Below are 17,406 nucleotides of genomic sequence, written 5' to 3' on the forward strand. Positions count from 1 at the left end.
CAGCTGAGCACAGAAAAGCTGGGTGAGGGCCTGTGGCTTCCTGGAATTAGGCTCTTCATGGGGGACATGAGCTCGGCTGAAAAGCCTAATTCCTCTGGGAAGCAAGGGGAAGCTGTGCACTGCAGGGTGCTGTGTTGGGCCATCACAGGGTTGAACTGTCCTGGTGTCACCGTTTACTGCCTCTGAGGCAGGAATGGTCTGACACCCTGGCAGGGGTGCTTTGGCCTGCTGGTTGGTGCTGGTGTCCCTGCTCCAGGATCTGTGTGTCCCTGCAGCCCTTTGGGACAGTGTCCCACCGGCAGTGCCCGAGGCGGCTCCTGCCTGCAGATGGTTTAAGGATAAAACACAGTTTGAGGACATGGGGAAGGCTGGGGCAGGCACCTGTTGGCCAAGGGAGGTGGTCCTGGGGGTCCTGTATAGGGTGGTGGGTGCCCTGGGGAGCATTGAAGGGCTTGATCTCACCAGCTGGAGATGGGGTGGAGAGGGGGTGCTGGGAGGTCCCACAGGGGACCCACGGGGAGCTGACTCTGGGGCACAGCACGGACAGACAGCAGTGAGGGCCACCCCCACCTGCCCCACTGCTCCTGCCGCTGCCACGGGGAGGGCACGTCCCTGTCCATGCTGGGCCACGGGGGTGGCAGGGAGGCACCGAGGCCGTCGGTGGGGAGGGCCGGGATGGGGCTGTGCGGGCTGTGTTAGGGGACATGGTGAAGGGGAGGATGAGGGGCCGTGTGTGGGGCTGGGATGAAGGGGAAGATGAGCCACTGTTTGGCGCCGGCCCGAAGCGGAGGAGGAGGGGCCGTGCTCGGGGCCGCCAGCGCTGCGGGGCCCGGCCGAGGCTGCAGCGAGGCCCCGCCGAGCCCGGCCCCGCGGCCCCGCGCAGGCGCAGCGCTCGGGCGGGATGGCAGCGGCGGCGGCCGTGCCGGGGCCAGGGCCGGGGCCGGGGCCGGCGGAGCCGGCGGCGCCCGGGGAGGAGGCGGCGGCCGCGGGGCAGCAGGGCCCGGGTCCGGCCCGCCTGGCCCGGCTGCCGCTGGCGCGGGTGAAGGCGCTGGTGAAGGCGGACCCGGACGTGACCCTGGCCAGCCAGGAGGCCGTGTTCGTGCTGGCGCGGGCCACGGTGAGGGGCGGCCCCGCGGGTCCTGGGCCTGGGTCGCTGCGGGGATGCTGCTCGGTCTTGCCCAGGAGATTTTTCCTTCTCTCAGGGACCCGCGGGGCGGCTGCGGCCGGCCCGAGCTGGGAAAGGGTCTGGAGCTCCAGGAGCAGCTGAGGGGGCTGGAAAGGGGCTCAGCCTGGAGAAAAGGAGGCTCAGGGGGGCCCTTGTGGCTCTGCACAACTCCCTGACAGGAGGAGACAGCCGGGGTGGGTCGCTTCCCCCAAGCAGGAAGGCACAGGACAAGAGGAAATGGCCTCAGGCTGCACCAGGGGAGGTTTAGGATATTGGGAAAATTCCTTCATGGAGAGAGTTGTCAAGCTCTGGCACAGGCTCCCCGGGGCCGTCACCGTCCCTGGAACTGTTCAAAAAATGTAGCACTTGGGGACATGGGATGGGGGTGAACGTGGAGGTGGTGCTGGGCTGGTGGTTGGACACAATGATCTTAGAGGTATTTCTCCACCTGAAGGATTCCATGATTCATCTCCTGAGCACAGGACACCTTTCCCCCTTCAGAAGGTGCCCTGGGAGCCCCTGGTGTGGAGTGGGTCTCCCAGAGAATGTGGGAGCTTCCCTGCTTTCTCCCTCACTGCTTGTCCTGTGCGTCACTGTCCAGCCATTTCCTTTGGTATTTTCAGACCTGTTTACTAGGAATGGTAATGTTAGGATGAAGATTCTGATCTAATCCTGAAGCCTTGTAGGACCTTTCTTTCTTCTCAGGATATTCTCTTTCTCCTCTCCTGTGTGAACCTGTCCTGTTTTGCCTTCCAGGAGCTGTTTGTTGAAACCATAGCCAAAGATGCTTATGTGTATGCCCAGCAAGGAAAAAGGAAAACACTGCAAAGAAAAGACCTGGGTATGGGAGCATATTCTGTGCTGTTCTTAGCAAAGGGTTGCTCCAATGGGGGATTTGTCCACCTGTCTGGAGGTGCTGAAGTAATTATGGATTTATTCTTTCTTTCCCTGAAGATGGGGGAGAAAAACTTCTACTAAAGACTACACTAATAATTTCACACACCATCTCCAAAACAAATAAATCTTTTTGAAATTGGTCACTGTGCTCTTATGTAATTTCAAATGCTGCAGTTTGAAACAGATGCAAATATGGAGTTGGTTTATGTATTTTGATTGTTCTCAATTTGCTTTTCAGATAATGCCATTGAAGCTATTGATGAATTTGCTTTTTTGGAAGGTGAGTTTCTACTTGATTTCAGTATTCTGTGTAATAATCTACTTAGGGGAGAAAGAACTGAATAATTTGCAAAGCTCTCTGTTTCCACATCCTCAGTAATTCCTAGTGTGGCTTGTAGAGCCCCTCTGAGCACTGGAATGGCTCAGCTGGACCCTGAGGCACGTGCAGTAGTTGGGTTTTTTTTTTGCTGGATTTGGTTTTACTCATGTGTGATTTGCTTAAACTTTAAAGTTACTGCATTTTCTTTTGCCAATTTGTAAACAAGATTTATTTGTTCACAGAACTGCACTTCTAATTCTTGAGACTTTAATGTGTTTTTTTCATTTTCAGGTACTTTGGACTGAGCTGGACAGAAACAGAGCTCTCTGGAGAGACTGCAGAGGTGGTGTGAGATGGAAAACAGGATGCTGAGAGTTCAAAAATAATTCCTACAATTGAGACATGGCAACCATGATATTTTTTATAAAGTTGAAGTTGTTGTAAGTTCTTTATTTAAAATGGATATTTTTTCATAACTATTTTGTATGTCCCTTCCCATGTGGCTGCCGTGCAGCTCTCTGCTCTGGCCAGGTTACACAGCAGTTACTCCCAGTAGCAGTCCCAGCCTCTCTGGATACTCTGCAGCACCACGGAGCTGTGAACAGAGAGTGGCTTGGCTCAGGTGCCCAGGCACAAGGAATTTTTTTTATTTAAATGTGGATTTTGTTAATATGTTTGTCTCTTAACACAATTAAATTGTTGATGTTGTTGCTGTTGAGCAGCTGTGCTGATTCCTGCTCTGGGCTGGGGTTCCTGTAGCCTGGTGGGAAATGGTTTAGTTTTGATAGGATGCCTTCTCTAGCATTTTGGTTTTGCTAATTGTTTTCTCAAGGCATCCATTCCAGAGAAACCCAGCTATCCTCCAGGAGCTGGGGATGAGCAGGGGAGCTCGGCTTGGCCCGAGGGCTGTGCAGCTTCTCTAAGTGTCTGTGACTGTTGCACTTGTAAGTAATTGTAGGAAAAAAACCCAACCCAACTCCCCAAACCTCATTTTGAATGCCAGGGGAGTGTCCATGTGCCATCACTGTTCCCTTGTGTGCTCTCACTCCTGAATCTGGCAAAACGTTTTCCCTGGGCCCTGGATCTGTTCCCTGCCCTGTGCCTGGAGGAGTTGGTGCACAGACCCTGAGTTCTTGGTGAGGAGCTGAGTCCATCCTTATTCAGGAGCGCTGCTGCCACCAGCCCTGTCTGAGAGGCCCTGGCAGCACATGGGCAGCAGCACTGCCAGGACTCTGGTCACTGGAGCTTTCCCACTTTAACTGGAGCTTTCCTACCTGGAGTTTACAGCAGAACTGTGTGGCTGTGGGGGACATGCTGCCGTCACTGCTGGGACATGTCCTGCTGTGTTCCCAACATTGTCCAAGTGCCAGCTCTGACTCTGCTTGGTGTGGGTTGTCCCCAGATAAAACCATTGAATGGGATGAAGGAGGATGAAGGATGCATGTTCTTTCCAATGAGGGTATTTGAGAGTGGCTCCCAGTCACCACAAACTTAAATTAGTTTGGAAGTGGTGATAAGAACAAGGACCCCTCAAGGGAGCTTCCCCAGGCTGTCAGCAAATCCAGTGGCTCCCAAGAAACACTTAGAAGTTTGCTAAGAGCCTGATCCAAGCTGGGAGCACAATCCTGATCATGTGGGAGAGATGCTCATTTCCCAGGGCCGAGGTGCTTGTTCAGATCACAATCGGGACATTGGCCAGGATGTGGGAGCCTGTGTGGCTCGGAGCTGTTCACCTTCTCACCTGCCAGGGAGGGCAGGTATATGTGTCAGAGGGACTGGAGACTTTCCTGTGCTTCCCAGGGTGCAGCACTGCAGGACCCATGAGCTGTGGGTCATCCTCACAGGGCTCTTGCAGGCTCCCATCTTTGCCTGTAAGTTCCTTTTCCCTTCTTGGCCTTGGCACTGCTTTGGCCTCTGGCTGGGAGGGCAGGGGCTGTGCTATGGGGCTGTGGTGGGCTCTGCTCACACGTGCTGCTGCTGTGGTTGGTGTGTGCTTTCCTCGGTGAGCAGCACAGAGGGGTGACTGCCCTTGGCAGGCAGGGTGGGGTTTATGTCAGAAGCTGCTGTGCAGGAGTCTGGGGGTTTAGTGCCCATGAGCTCCTTTGTGCTGTGGGAAGGGACTCCTTTCACCCCGGTCTGCAGTAAGGTAGAAATAAAGAGAGCAGATGAACAGTGAGAGAAACAGTGCCAGAGTGTTTTCCTGGAGTAACTAAACAGGGTGTTCGGCCCACCCAGCCAGGGTCAGATGTGTCATGTCCATCTGTAACAAAATTTCTTCTTTGTGCTGCAGCCATTTTGTTCAGGATAAGGAGCAGCTGGACCTGTGCTGGGCATTCAGTGCCTCATCCCAGCTCAGGCAGAAAAGAGGGAGAATTGTACCTGGGGTAATGCTGGGCTCAGTGGTTTGTGAGTGCAGGTGCAGGAGCTGTCAGCAGAGTGCAGGAACATGGGAATCTGTTTGCAGAGAGGGGCTGCTGCAGGAGGCAGAGCCATTTCCTCCGTGTTGGGCACGGTGAGTTCCCAGAATCATGGAGTTTTTTGGATTGGAAGGGACATTAAAGCTCATCTTGTTCCACCCCTGTCACAGGCAGGGACACCTTCCACTATCCCAGGTTGCTCCCAGCCCTGTCCAACCTGGCCTTAAACACTGCCAGGGATGTGACAGCTACAGCTCCTCTGAGTTCCCCTTCACCCTCCAGAAACCAAGATTCTTGATGCTTCCACACTCACATCCTGCCCATCCCTTGGCTTTTTTATGTTGGAGTTTTCCAACTGGCTTTTCCCTTGGGGGATTAAGGACAGAAATATGCTGGGGACCTGTTGCCCAGATAATCCAACACTTAAAACATCTTTTGTAGCACAGGAATTGATGAGTAGCCTGACCCCTGGGTCTGTTCCTTTGCACAAAGGGGCTCAGTTCCCTGGCCCTGAGCTGCACCATGGTTGATCCTGTGTTTGAATTCCCTGTTTATTGCTGCATAAGTTCAGGGCAACTTCAGGCTTTTGCTTCCCAGAATTGATGTTGTAAGTGCTATCAGTAGGTAAACAACAAGCTGCCCTGTAAAAGTAGACAAAGCAGATGAAGTAGAAGGGAGCTCCATTTGTTCATCAGAAAAAAGTCTGTGGCGTTCAGCAGCAGTCTGTGGGCCCTGTTCCCCTTTGCAGTGGCTGTAAGGACACAACAGTTTTACTCCCTGAGGTTTCTTAGGATTTTTCAGTGCACGAGAGCACCACTTGCACAAATTTAACCTTTAGTGTTTGCCAAATAACAGCTTCTTGTGTACAATAGGAATGATAAAATTAGCCAAATTAAGAGCTGTTACAAGCAGTGACAGCTTGTCAGCTCCAGAGACACCAACTTTAGAAGAATAAATAATGATGAAAATGTAATCATAGAATCACAGAATATGCTGAGTTGGAAGGGACCTGCAGAGATCATCAAGTGCAACTCCCTGCCCAGCACAGAGCCATCCCCAAGAGTCACATCATGTGCCCCAGAGCATTGTCCAAGTGCTCTTGGAGCTCTGTCAGGTTTGGTGCTCTGACCATTCCCTGTTGCAGTGCCTGAGCACCGTCTGGAGGAAGAACCTTTTTCTAATACTCAGCCCCAAGCTCCCCAACATGCCTTCAGCCCATTCCCTTGGGGCCTGTCACTGTCACCACAGAGGAGACATCAGTGTCTGCCCCTCCTGTTCCCCTCACAAGGAAGGTGTAATGGCAATGAGGTCTCTCTTCAGTCTCCTGCAGGCTGAACAGACCCAGTGCCCTCAGCTGTTCCTCAAATGGCTCCTCCTCAAGCCCTTCACCATCTTTGTTGCTCTCCTTTGGGCACTCTCCAACAGCTTTGGGTCCTTCTGATCTCGTGGTGCCCAAAGTGCCCCCAGCACTGGAGGTGAGGCTGCCCCAGGGCAGAGCAGAGTGGGACAATCCCTCCCTGGGCCTGGTGCCCCCAGCACAGGGTGGCCCTTGGGGCTGCCAGGGCCCAGCAGTGACTCAGATCCAACTTGCCCCTGACCAGGACCCCCAGGGCCCTTCCCACAGCGCTGCTCTCCAGCCTCTCATTCCCAGTCTGTCCCTGCATCCAGGGCTGCCCCATCCCACTTGCAGGGTCTGGCATTTTCCCTTGTTGAGCTGCATATGGTTGGTGATGATCCAGCCCTCTGATTTCCTGAGGTCTCTCTGTGGTGTCTCCCTGCCTTTGAGGGAGTCAGCAGCTCCTCCCAGTTTTGCATCGTCTGTGAAAATGCTCAGTGTCCCTTCCAGTCCTGCATCCAAGACATTTATGAAGCTGTTGAAGAGCACAGGGAGGATGGAGCTCTGCAGAACCTCACTGGTGACTTGTGCCAGCCTGATGTCACCCCAGTCACTGTCACCCTTTGTGCCTGACCCATGAGCCCATTGCTCACCCATCCCATGATGTGTTTATCTGGCTCTGGGATGGACAGTTTGTCCAGAAGGATCCTGGGAGAGACAGTATCAAAAACTTTACTGAAATTAAAAAAAGATTACATCAACTGGCTTTCCTAGGTCAACCACGTGGGTCAACTTGTCATAAAAGGTATGCAAGCAGTGTTTTGATGTGGGTGTGTCCCCTGGCCCTGCCCTGTGCTGCAGAGGAGAGCCCAGTGTTCCTGCCCCGGGGGTGCTGTGAGCTGCACCTGGGTGGTGGCTCCAGCTCCTCGGAGGCCTGAGGGAGGTGGGGGTGGTAGAGGTCTGCCACTGCAGCACCTGCCCTGAGGGATGGCTTTGGCTCCTGGCCCTGAAAACCTTTCCAGACTCTCCTTGGGAGGTCACAATTAACCTGGGGAAATGCTCTGACCCAACCTACTGTGCGGGGAGAGCTCCTCTTCCTCCCTTGCTCCCTCCGTCCCTCTGGGAATATGGGAACAAGCCCTCTTGTGTGACCAGCACCAGTGTCCAAGCTCAGGGCACCCAGTCTGCTGAGCAGAGCCCCTGCCTTTGGCAGTATTGGGGTTGTGTCTTGGGGTTGAGTTTCCTGTTGCTGGGCCTTTACCACACAGGTCTGCAAACACAGTGATAATTCTCTGCTGTGTGCACGGGTGAGGATGGAGATACAGGCACCTCATATACAGGGAAATGTCCTCTAGCCAGAGAGCATGGAATCAGAGTAACCCAGGCTGGGAGGGACCTCGGGGGTCTCTGCTCCAACCCTCCCAATCAAAGCAAGGAAACCAACTTGATAATAAAAGCTCTGCTGGAAACAGTGCACTGGAAAATTCAATTTCCTTACTGACACTCTAAAATGCCCTTTTAGTACCAGTGAATTACACTGCTGGTTCAAAAATCACTTGGAAATGGAGATTCCAAAAGAAATCATTCCAGATGGGTGAAAACCTCCCCCTGGGACAAAGCTGAACTCATTCATTGTGAGCTGGTGAGCTGTCTCGTGAGTTCACCCATAAAATAACCCAGACACGTCAGTGGAGATGAACTGATTTTATCAGAATTGAAAGTGGTGTTGAAATGATTTACCACAACTGTTTGACAAATTCCACTGTCCTGGAATTTGCTGATGTAATTTTTTGGCATTTCTGAAAGCCAATCCGTTCAAAGCTCCCGGCAGCTGCTGCGGCCGGGCTGTGGCAGCGCCGCTAGGGAGGGACAGAGACCGCGGCAGCGCTGAGCTGAGCCCAGGGAGCAGCGCAGGGCCCGGGAATTCATTCCACGATTCCGGGAGCTGGAGGGGCCGGGAGTGGCTCTGCCTGAGGCCGGGTCCCCTCCTGGGCAGCGCAGGAGGCGGCACAGCTGCAGCAGCTGCTGCTTATCCAGCCGCAAGTGGAAAAGGCAATTAGGCAGCGTGAAGTGCTTTCTTCCAGAGCTGGGAGAATCAGCATTTACTTCCCAGACGTGTTAGTGGAAGGTGCTGGACAATTATGTTGCCCCGGGGAGGGGAATTAATGGAGTGGGGAGGGAGAATCTCAGTCACAGTAATAGCCCAGGGCTGGCAAATGTGGACTGGCCGCCAGCTTCGCCTCTGCCCTGGGGCAGTCTCTGCACTTTCCTTCTGCATCTTCCCGCATAAAGTCGGGCTGATACTTTCAGTGTCATGGTAAAAATTTGGAATCATCAGAGGAATGGGGCGGGGGTGGGGGGACGGGGCTGGAGGAGTATGTTAAAATCTCACCCAGAATCACTGACGTCCAGAAATCCATTGTCATTTTGTGTCCCACCCAGAGATACTTGCTTTCAGAAATCACTTTTCCTTCCCCTGGAAACAGCTCCATCCTGGAACAAAGAAATCCCCTCCAGCAGCTGCTGTAGTAGTTGTGAGGGGGCAGGAAACTCTCAAAACCCGTTCAAAGCCAGGAGCCAAACAAACCCCGAAGGATGTACACCCAAGGGCTGGGGCAGGGCAAGACCAGGTCCTAGATAGAGCCCAAACTCACTTGGCCATCAGCTCAGCCGTCCTTCTCCCCCTCCTCTAGCTCATGCAATGCAGATTTTTAACCCTAATTTACTTGGTGAAGGGAGAAAAGCCAGGAGATTTAGCACAGAAACAATATTGTTTCTTTCTGCAGAGAACATCAGCTCAAGGCTGAGCCACGCAGGACAGTCAGTGCCTCTGCCCTTCCAAGGAGATGTCGTTGCAGCTGGAGGACCCTTGTCCCTTCTCTCCAGTTGCTGAGGCCCTGCCTGGGCCACCCTGCCACGGTGGCATGTCCTGGTGTGGTGGTGAGCACACAGATGTGGCTGTTGGTGTGTCCACCCAGAGCCCTCTCCCCCCCTCCTCCCCCAGCTGCCTGCAACCAAACCGGGAATGTCAAATCCAGACAGAACTGCTTTAGTGCCCTGGGAATTTTTCATTGAGTTAAAGCTGGAATAGGGAAAGAAAAGGCAAAGCAGGATTTTGTTCTGCACCCCCAGAGCTGGGTTCATTGTCCACCTCCCCCTTCCAACCCTCTGCTACCAGCCTTCCTTTATCCCACACGCCAGAACTGGGGCATTCCCTTCCCTTCCCTTCCCTTCCCTTCCCTTCCCTTCCCTTCCCTTCCCTTCCCTTCCCTTCCCTTCCCTTCCCTTCCCTTCCCTTCCCTTCCCTTCCCTTCCCTTCCCTTCCCTTCCCTTCCCTTCCCTTCCCTTCCCTTCCCCACAGTGGCAGATGCCACACCTGGAGCCCATTCAGAGCAAACCTGTGCAGATGCCTGGGGAATGCATCTCCAGGAGAGCCCCTGACCCTGGCTCCAGCATCTGAGAAGCCCATTCAGGGCACAGTCCCTGGCAAATCCAGAGGGAACTGCTGAATGAGTTAATGCTAAATCCCATTCCCTCATCCCTGGTGTAAGAGTGTGGCTCTGAAAAAGTGCTGCCATCAATATTTTGTGTTCAAATACAGTTTTTCTCAGAGATAATGTGCTCACTCCCCACAGCTGGGGCTTTCACAGGATCAGGGACAGCAGTCACAACTTGCACCCACAATAACCTCCCTTTCCTCATGGTCTGAAACTGGTATGGAGGAACAAAACCTACCACTAAGGCCCTGAGCTGGTGAAGGAATGAGCCTCAAACTCCCAGCTGGGACCCTGACACAGAGAACAGCCTTTTGGCACCCAGTGGGTGCTGGATGCCTGAAGCTGGGTGGTCTGAGCTGCTGCCACAGGAAACTCGGGTGCAGCTCCAAGTTCATTTTCCATCTTGTTTCCTTGCAGATGGACTTTTCTGTGTGCCCACAAAATTCAGCACTGCTCTGGTCAAAAACCCACGTGGTGGGGAGATGGTTTAGACCCCGGAGAACTGCTAAATGAAGGAAAAATGCAATTGTGTCTCCCAGGTGGAATACTATGAAGTTGTCCAGAGCTCTGCAGGACACAGGGAGGAACAGCTCAAGGTGGCTTTCCAAGGGTTTGGCTCCTCTCTGGTGGGCTCAGCTGGGCCCTCATGTGGGGTTTGAGCTCCTAGGTGATGCTCTAACATCGGCAGCTTCACACTAGCATCAAACTAGAGTGGTAAAACCCTCACATTTGTATTCTCTTATGCTATAAAATGTATTGTGCTGCCACTAATTTGTGCATGTGTCAGGGCCATAAGGGAACAAATGGCTTTTTTCTTTGGAGTGAGGATTTCTTTAAAAAAGTAACTAAGAAACAATGATATTTATTTTTAAAAATATTTAGTTGTTAGGTATGTCTTCAGTTTAACAGAGACCTGACTGTCTAGTTGAGTATACCTTTGTGCACAGGGGTTTCTGACTCAAAACCACTGCTATGCCCCCAAAATACTTCTTGCCAGCTGTGCCTTGCTTCTGCCCTTCTTTGGGGATGAATGAAGAGCCTGAGGCTGGAGGGAGGGTGGAGGGTCCTGAGGTGTCCCTGCTGAGGTGCTGCAGGGGATTTTTGTGCCTTTGTTTTGCAAATCTTTGCAGGAAATCGATGTGGGAAGGTGCTTGGGCAGCTGCTCCTCGGGGGATCCCTGCTTGCTTAGGTAAGCACAGCTGCCGGTCTCCATCCGCACATCCGCACCCGGGCCAGGTGGGAGCTGCTCCCGATCCTCTCACCCAACGCATCTGCGGCTCCCGGGTGGGGGAACACGGAGCAGGGTTTGGGGAGCACCCCCAGCTCACCCACCCCAGCAGGGTTTGGGGAGCACCCCCAGCTCACCCCCCACGCTGTGCCGTGCCGGGGGGAGAGCTGGACCTGCTGCGATGGGGCTGAGTTGGGCAGGTGGCTGCAGAGCCTGCGGTGTCCCGGGACAGCAGACACAGATCCTGCCAGTGGCTTCTGCAGCCTGGAATGTGCCACTTGTGTCCCCCACCTGCTGGCAAAGCTGTGGGGCAGGAAGAGCAGAGGGTTGCTGGGGCAGGGTGGGTCCAGGCAGGTGTTTCAGGCTGAAGGAGCAGGACTGTGTGTTGATTGTAGACATAAAGAATATGTGTCCCCAGCACAGGAAGGACATGGACCTGTTGGAGCCAGAGGAGGCCATGGAGGTGCTTTGAGGGCTGGAGCTTCTCTGCTCTGGAGCCAGCCTGGCACAGCTGGGGGTGCTCACCTGGACAAGAGAAGGCTCCAGGGACACTTCAGAGCCCCTGGCAGGGCCTGAAGGGGCTCCAGGAGAGCTGCAGAGGGACTGGGGACAAGGCCTGCAGGGACAGGAGCCAGGCAATGGCTCCCACTGGGAAAGGGGAGATTTGGAAGGAATTGCTCCCTGGCAGGGTGGGGAGGGGCTGGGATGGAATTCCCAGAGCAGCTGGGGCTGCCCCTGGATCCCTGGCAGTGCCCAAGGCCAGGCTGGACAGGGCTGGGAGCAGCCTGGGACAGTGGAAGTTGTCCCTGCCCATGGCAGGAGTTGGGATGAGATGGGCTTTAAGGGCTTTAAGGTCCCTTCCAACCCAAACCATTCTGGGATTCTTTGCATGCAAAGGGAAGCAAATCAAACCATGCAGGAAGAAAGAGCTGCTCTGCTCAGCCAGGGGGAGGTGACAGTGGAGTTACTCCAGGAGTAAGGAACAAATGCTGTAGGAAAAAGCTGCCTCCCTTCTCCCCCATCCTACTCCAGAGCATCTGCCCTTCTCCTGAGTGTGAATAGAAGGTCCAGGATGTGGGGGGCCGGGGGGTACTGGGGGGCTGTACTGGGGCTGTACTGGGGATGCATTGGGGCTGCACTGGGGATGCATTGGGGCTGCACTGGGGATGCACTGGGGCTGCACTGAGGATGCATTGGGGCTGCACTGGGGATGCACTGGGGATGCATTGGGGCTGCACTGGGGATGCACTGGGACTGTACTGGGGCTGTACTGGAGCTGTACTGGGGCTGTACTGGGGATGCACTGTTTTTTCTCTAACTGCAGGGAGTTCCAAGACGGAGAGGAATGCCTGGTTTGGGCACAAGCTGCCCCGGGGCGCGGTGCCTCTCACGGCTCTGACAGACACAGGTTCCGGACCGAGTCCGCACGGTCGCTGCCATCCGGGAGTGCCGGGTGTAGCGGGGCTGCAAGCTGCGGGTGGGGCTCCTGAGACCCCGCCAGACTGTCTGTAGGATATGTAAATGAGAGAAGGCTATTTTTTTTTTTTTAATAAAAGCTACTTTAACCAGCGGGTATAAATGAACCCTCTACAAAATGTTTTGCAGCTTGTAAAATAAACATCGTGGGCAATTTGCAGGTCCTTGGGGCTCCGCTGTGCAGCTCCACGGCCCCTCCGCATCCAGCATTCCCGGAGGATGCAGCCGTCTGACACGGGCTGGGGGTGCACGAGTTGGCTGCTCCCGGCTGCAAACTGTGGAGCCGGAGACAGGAGAGGGAACCGGGAGCTGAGCGTGTTGGGGCAGAGCTGTGTCCTCTGCAGGCACCCCCAGATATCCTGTGGGACATGCTGCTGGTGAGCTGGGAAGAGGAGGGAAAGCATCTCGGGGATACAGATAGTTTCCTCTCGCCATTAACTCCAGCCAGTCGGTGCCGCAGTGCCTGTTCTGCATAATTAGCAGCCCTCTGGGTTGGAATAAACTGTGGGCACCGCTGGACATTAGCCTTCACCTTGTCTCCCATCAGGTGGTCCTAGCAGGGCTTCAGCCAGTTGATGAATTAGTTAATTAATGCTAATTTTTTTCCGTTGATTCCCATGGCAGCTGTACCGTGTGTCATGTCCACCTGCACCAGCTTAGTTTCTCTGTGTGATTATGGAATAAGACTTAAAGAATTCGCTTTTATTCCACTACCCGGATATTCGTAAAGTTCAAGTATTCAGGAATTAGCAGCAAATGCCTTTTAATTCCCCGGAAGCCAATAGTCTCTTTAAAAAAAAAAAAAAAAAAAAAAAGAGCTGGCTTAGGGTGCTGCTGCTGCTGCTGCGGTGTGAGCCCACACAGAGCCCGGGGCCGCAGCACCGCCAGGTCCCCTGCTGGAACCTGCTCTGCCCCGTGGCCTCGGCTCCTGGCGGGACGCACAGCCTGGGCTGCCCCCACCCTGCACACTGCCAGGGACATGGTGTGGGGACACCAGGGTGGCACTGAGCCCCCGCCCCGATCCTCGCTCTCAGCACGGCTGCGAGAGGGGCAGAACCGGCCCGGGCAGGGGATGCTCATCTTGATGGGCTGCATTCCTCCACACAAAGGTCCTCCGATTTGTCCCATTAGTGCCATCATTAAAATCCAGTTAGTCTCCTACGGAGAGCAAATGCAGCCCAGCCAAGGCCCTGGCGAGGGGCTGGTGGCCCCAGAGCCCCGTTTGCCTGGCAGCCCTGGGAGTGCCTGGTGAGCCGTCCTGCCTCCCGCTTGTGTACTGGGGCTAATTGATGCAGGGGGCCCGGGAGCCGGGCTTCTCACCTTGTTAGCATGGCAATTAGCTCTCTTTACTCTCCTGATTGCCCCTGTGCATATTTCACTCCAGTCCAGCTTTCCAGTGAGTTATAAATGCAGCGCCGGGGAGGCCGGGGGAGTTGTGCAGGCACAGCGAGCACAGAGCCATGCTGCGGACTGTGCTGCTGCTGGCCCTGGCCCACACGGCGAGCCCGAGCCCAGCCAGCGTGGCCATCCGGCGGGCTGAGGCGCTGAAAAAACTCCTGGAAGTCTTTGGCATGGAAGACCCGCCAGCCCCTCCAACTCACTTCAAGCAGCCGCCCCAGTACATGGTGGATCTATTCAACACTGTCGCCAACGCGGATGGTGTCACCAAGAACCCTGACATCCTGGAGGGCAACACCGTCCGCAGCTTCCTGGAGAAAAGTAAGGGCGGGGGTCGTCCCCGTGGTGCTGGGATGCGTCTGTGGGGAGGGGCTGAACGCGGCCGGTGGCGGTGCCGCCCCTGGTTCTCCTCTCCTCAGCACATCCTTCTTTCCAGCTCACAGCGAGGAGATGCGGTTCCTGTTCGTCCTCTCCAGCGTGGCCAAGAACGAGAAGATCCTGACGGCAGAGCTGCACCTCTTCCGCCTCTGGCCGAGGGTCACAGAGGGGCCCAAACGGCACCACTTCTGCCAGGTGAGGAGAGGGATGGGGACCGGGTGGGGATGGGGATGGGGACAGGGATGGAGGTGGAGATGGGGACAGGGATGGAGATGGGGATGGGGACAGGGATGGAGATGGAGATGGGGACAGGGATGGAGATGGGGATGGGGACAGGAATGGAGCTATTTCCCACCCTGTGCCCAGGGGTGCCACTGGCACACTGTGGTCACTTGCCTGCAGTGGGAACACAGCCTGGCTCTAGGATCACTTGAACAAATGTTTCACAGATAATCACGATGATTTAACTGTGGCAGGTTCTTAAATATCCTTCTGGCTTGTGCAAACATCAGCAAAGGCACACCAAGGTTGTTACAAATCCATGCTTACAACTCCCCATCTCCCCCCACACTTCTGTCCAGGGTCAACCCCTCAGGCAGAATACACCGGGGTGACCACCTTTGCCTTTCCCAGGTCAATGTGTACCAGGTGCTGGAGAAAGACAAGCCAGACACCCCTGGAGGGAAGAAGCTGCTGGCAGCACGGCTTGTCTCACTGCAAACCTCGGGCTGGGAGGTCTTTGCCATCACGCCAGCTGTGAGTCACTTTTCCTCTGTTTTCAGCTTTCAGGCTCCAGTGTAGTTTCCTGTCTGCAGTCTCTGCAGTGATATGGGGGGAATACATCCTCTGGGAGGGGGAGGAAATATTCCTGCCAAGAGCCCCGGGGCTGCTTCATCCTTCCCTGAACTTGTCTCACTGCTCAGCAGGGTGTGCTGGTGCTGGCTCCTGCCACAGTGTCCCCTGTGTTGCAGCCCCAGAGCAATCCCTTCCCATGGCACACAGAGTGTGGCCTCAAGGGGTCCCGGTTCACTATGTCCTGCTGCTGGCCTGGGACCTGCCTGTGGGGACACCAGCGCAGTGCCTGTCTCGGTCCATGGTGACACTGGTTTGGCTCCCCAGGTTCGCGACTGGACCGAAGATGAAAGCAGCAACCAGGGTTTGCTGGTGACAGTCCAGAGCCTGGGGGGGGGCCCACTTGACCCCCCACCGCTGCAGTTTGCATCTGGCCGGGGCCACCACGAGAGCAAGAAGCCCATGTTGGTGCTTTTCACGGACGATGGGCGCCGCGGAGCGTCGCTGCCCACAGCCGGCTTCCCAGGTGGGTCCCACACGCCTGGCACGACTCCCTCGGTGCCAACATCCCTTCTCAGGAGGTGTTCCACACATGTGGGCTCCTCAAATCCAAACCTCCTTCCCTGCTGTTAGGAGAGGCTCTTTCCTTTCTGGTGTAGCCTGCTCAGGGGTGTTGCCTGCTTGCAAATGTGAAGCTGGATTTGAGTTTGGCCGTGAGGCTGAGGCTGTCACCTCCTGCTGGCTCTGTCTGGGCTGGTGACAGGCTGTGACCAGAGGGTTGCAGACAAAACCTGTGGGGAGGGGTGGCTGAGGGGGCTGCAGTATCTTTTCCCTCCACCCAGGCTCACGCAGTGGCCAATGACATCGGATGCTCCTTTCTTACAGATTTAACGCCTCAGGCTCCCGATCTCCCTGCCAAGATGCCGGTGCCCCAGCTGGGCAGGTCACGCAGTACACGCTCGCTGGGCCGGCTCCAGCCCTGCCAGAGGCATCCCTTGTCCGTGGACTTTGAGGAGATTGGCTGGTCTGGCTGGATCATCTCACCACGGGGGTATAACGCCTTCCACTGCAAAGGCTCCTGCCCCTTCCCTCTGGGCGAGAACATGCGGCCGACCAACCATGCCACAGTGCAGTCCATCATCAACGCCCTGAAGCTGAGCGAGGGCGTCAGCAGCCCCTGCTGTGTGCCCGACAAGCTCTTCTCCATCAACCTCCTCTACTTCGACGATGACGAGAATGTGGTCCTCAAGCAGTACGATGACATGGTGGCTGGGAGCTGTGGCTGCCACTAAAGCAGGAGGAGCAGGGGCTGGAAACACCTGCAGGGGCTGCAGTGGGGCTGCACCCGCTCCCTCCGGAACATCAGTGGGGTCTCTGTCCCACAAACCCTCTAAAAGAGACCGGGACGAGCAAAGCAAGGGGGTGCTGGGCCTGCCCAGGACGGTGTCACCCCCTGACAGGGCCAGCCAAGGAAGGCTCAGGGCCAAGCTCTGATTAAGCCAACCCGAAGGAGCCCTTGTGAACCAGCAGCCCCAGGGCAGCAGCTCCATTTTGGGGTGCCCTGTGCAGGGCCATGAGTGTCTCTGCCCATGCAAAGGCTCCTGTGGGCTGTACTATATGTATATAACAAGAGCACTAATATATGACAGAAACCACCTGTACAATGTCCTGTAAATGTCTGTACATTCCTGCATTGCTGTGACTTGTAAAATTAATTCAGAGCAACTATTTAAAGTGCTGTTCTCCAAAGGCTGCCTGTGGACTCTGAACTGCTGCTGGGAACAGGGCAAGGAGACATCTCTCAGGCACAGGGAAGGGGGTGCACATGGAGGGATGAAGATCCGGCTGCAATGCAGTCTCCCGGGGCAAGGGGATGGGGTGGGTGTCCCCATTCCTTGAAAGCTGAACGATCTCAGGACCATCAGCCTGCAGCTGGGGGTGCAGGGAGATGAGCAGGCGATAGGGGTGCTTGGGGGAATATGGTGACGGCATCTGGGGTGGGATAGGGGGATCTATAGAGGTGCCTGGAGATGATGCTGCGGGGGCGGGTGAGTGGTGGCTGTTGAGGTTTAACCCCAGGTGGCAACTAAGCACCATGCATTCACTGGCCTCCCCCTCCACCCTGGTGGGATGGGAGGAGAATCAGAAGAAAAGGTAAAACGTTTGGTTTGAGACACCCAACTGAAAATTCAATAATGGAAATAAAATAAAATACAGTAATATTTAACAATATTTGTAATGAAAAGGGAGACATCAAAAGGAGGGAGTCATAAACCCCAAGACAAATGATGCCCAATACCCAGTTGCTCAGCAGCCACTGATCTGTGCCCAGCCTGTCTCCTAGCAGCAATTGGCTGCTGAGAGACCAGTGTGTGATCAAGAATATTCTCACCCTGAATCTAAAATACAGCATTGTACCAGCCCCTGCCAAGAAAATGAACAATATTGCAGCTGAAACCAGGACAGTGGGGCAGGAGAGCTCTGGGGGAAGATGGTCAGAGGA

At 55.1% G+C, this 17,406-nt stretch overlaps 2 protein-coding genes across 2 annotated transcripts; both read left to right on the forward strand.

The window, feature by feature from the left end:
- Positions 1-801: 801 nt before the first annotated feature.
- Positions 802-3,099, forward strand: POLE4 (DNA polymerase epsilon 4, accessory subunit). The gene is made up of 4 exons (XM_071452192.1): positions 802-1,117; positions 1,922-2,006; positions 2,301-2,342; positions 2,673-3,099. Exons 1-4 carry the CDS (start codon positions 902-904, stop codon positions 2,684-2,686), a joined length of 357 nt encoding a protein of 118 aa, XP_071308293.1. The 5' UTR covers positions 802-901; the 3' UTR covers positions 2,687-3,099.
- LOC139602370 (bone morphogenetic protein 2-like) lies at positions 2,690-17,159 on the forward strand. The gene is made up of 10 exons (XM_071452190.1): positions 2,690-2,821; positions 8,921-9,074; positions 10,049-10,227; positions 10,762-10,820; positions 11,278-11,924; positions 12,184-14,054; positions 14,170-14,306; positions 14,745-14,867; positions 15,231-15,429; positions 15,789-17,159. The coding sequence occupies exons 6-10, from the start codon at positions 13,796-13,798 to the stop codon at positions 16,193-16,195; spliced, it is 1,125 nt and encodes a 374-aa protein (XP_071308291.1). The 5' UTR covers positions 2,690-2,821; positions 8,921-9,074; positions 10,049-10,227; positions 10,762-10,820; positions 11,278-11,924; positions 12,184-13,795; the 3' UTR covers positions 16,196-17,159.
- The last annotated feature ends 247 nt before the right edge of the window (positions 17,160-17,406 follow it).

Source organism: Agelaius tricolor, unplaced genomic scaffold, assembly GCF_023055355.1.
Source record: "Agelaius tricolor isolate 1412-34295 unplaced genomic scaffold, bAgeTri1.0.p SCAF_33, whole genome shotgun sequence".
Taxonomy (NCBI): Eukaryota; Metazoa; Chordata; class Aves; order Passeriformes; family Icteridae; genus Agelaius; species Agelaius tricolor.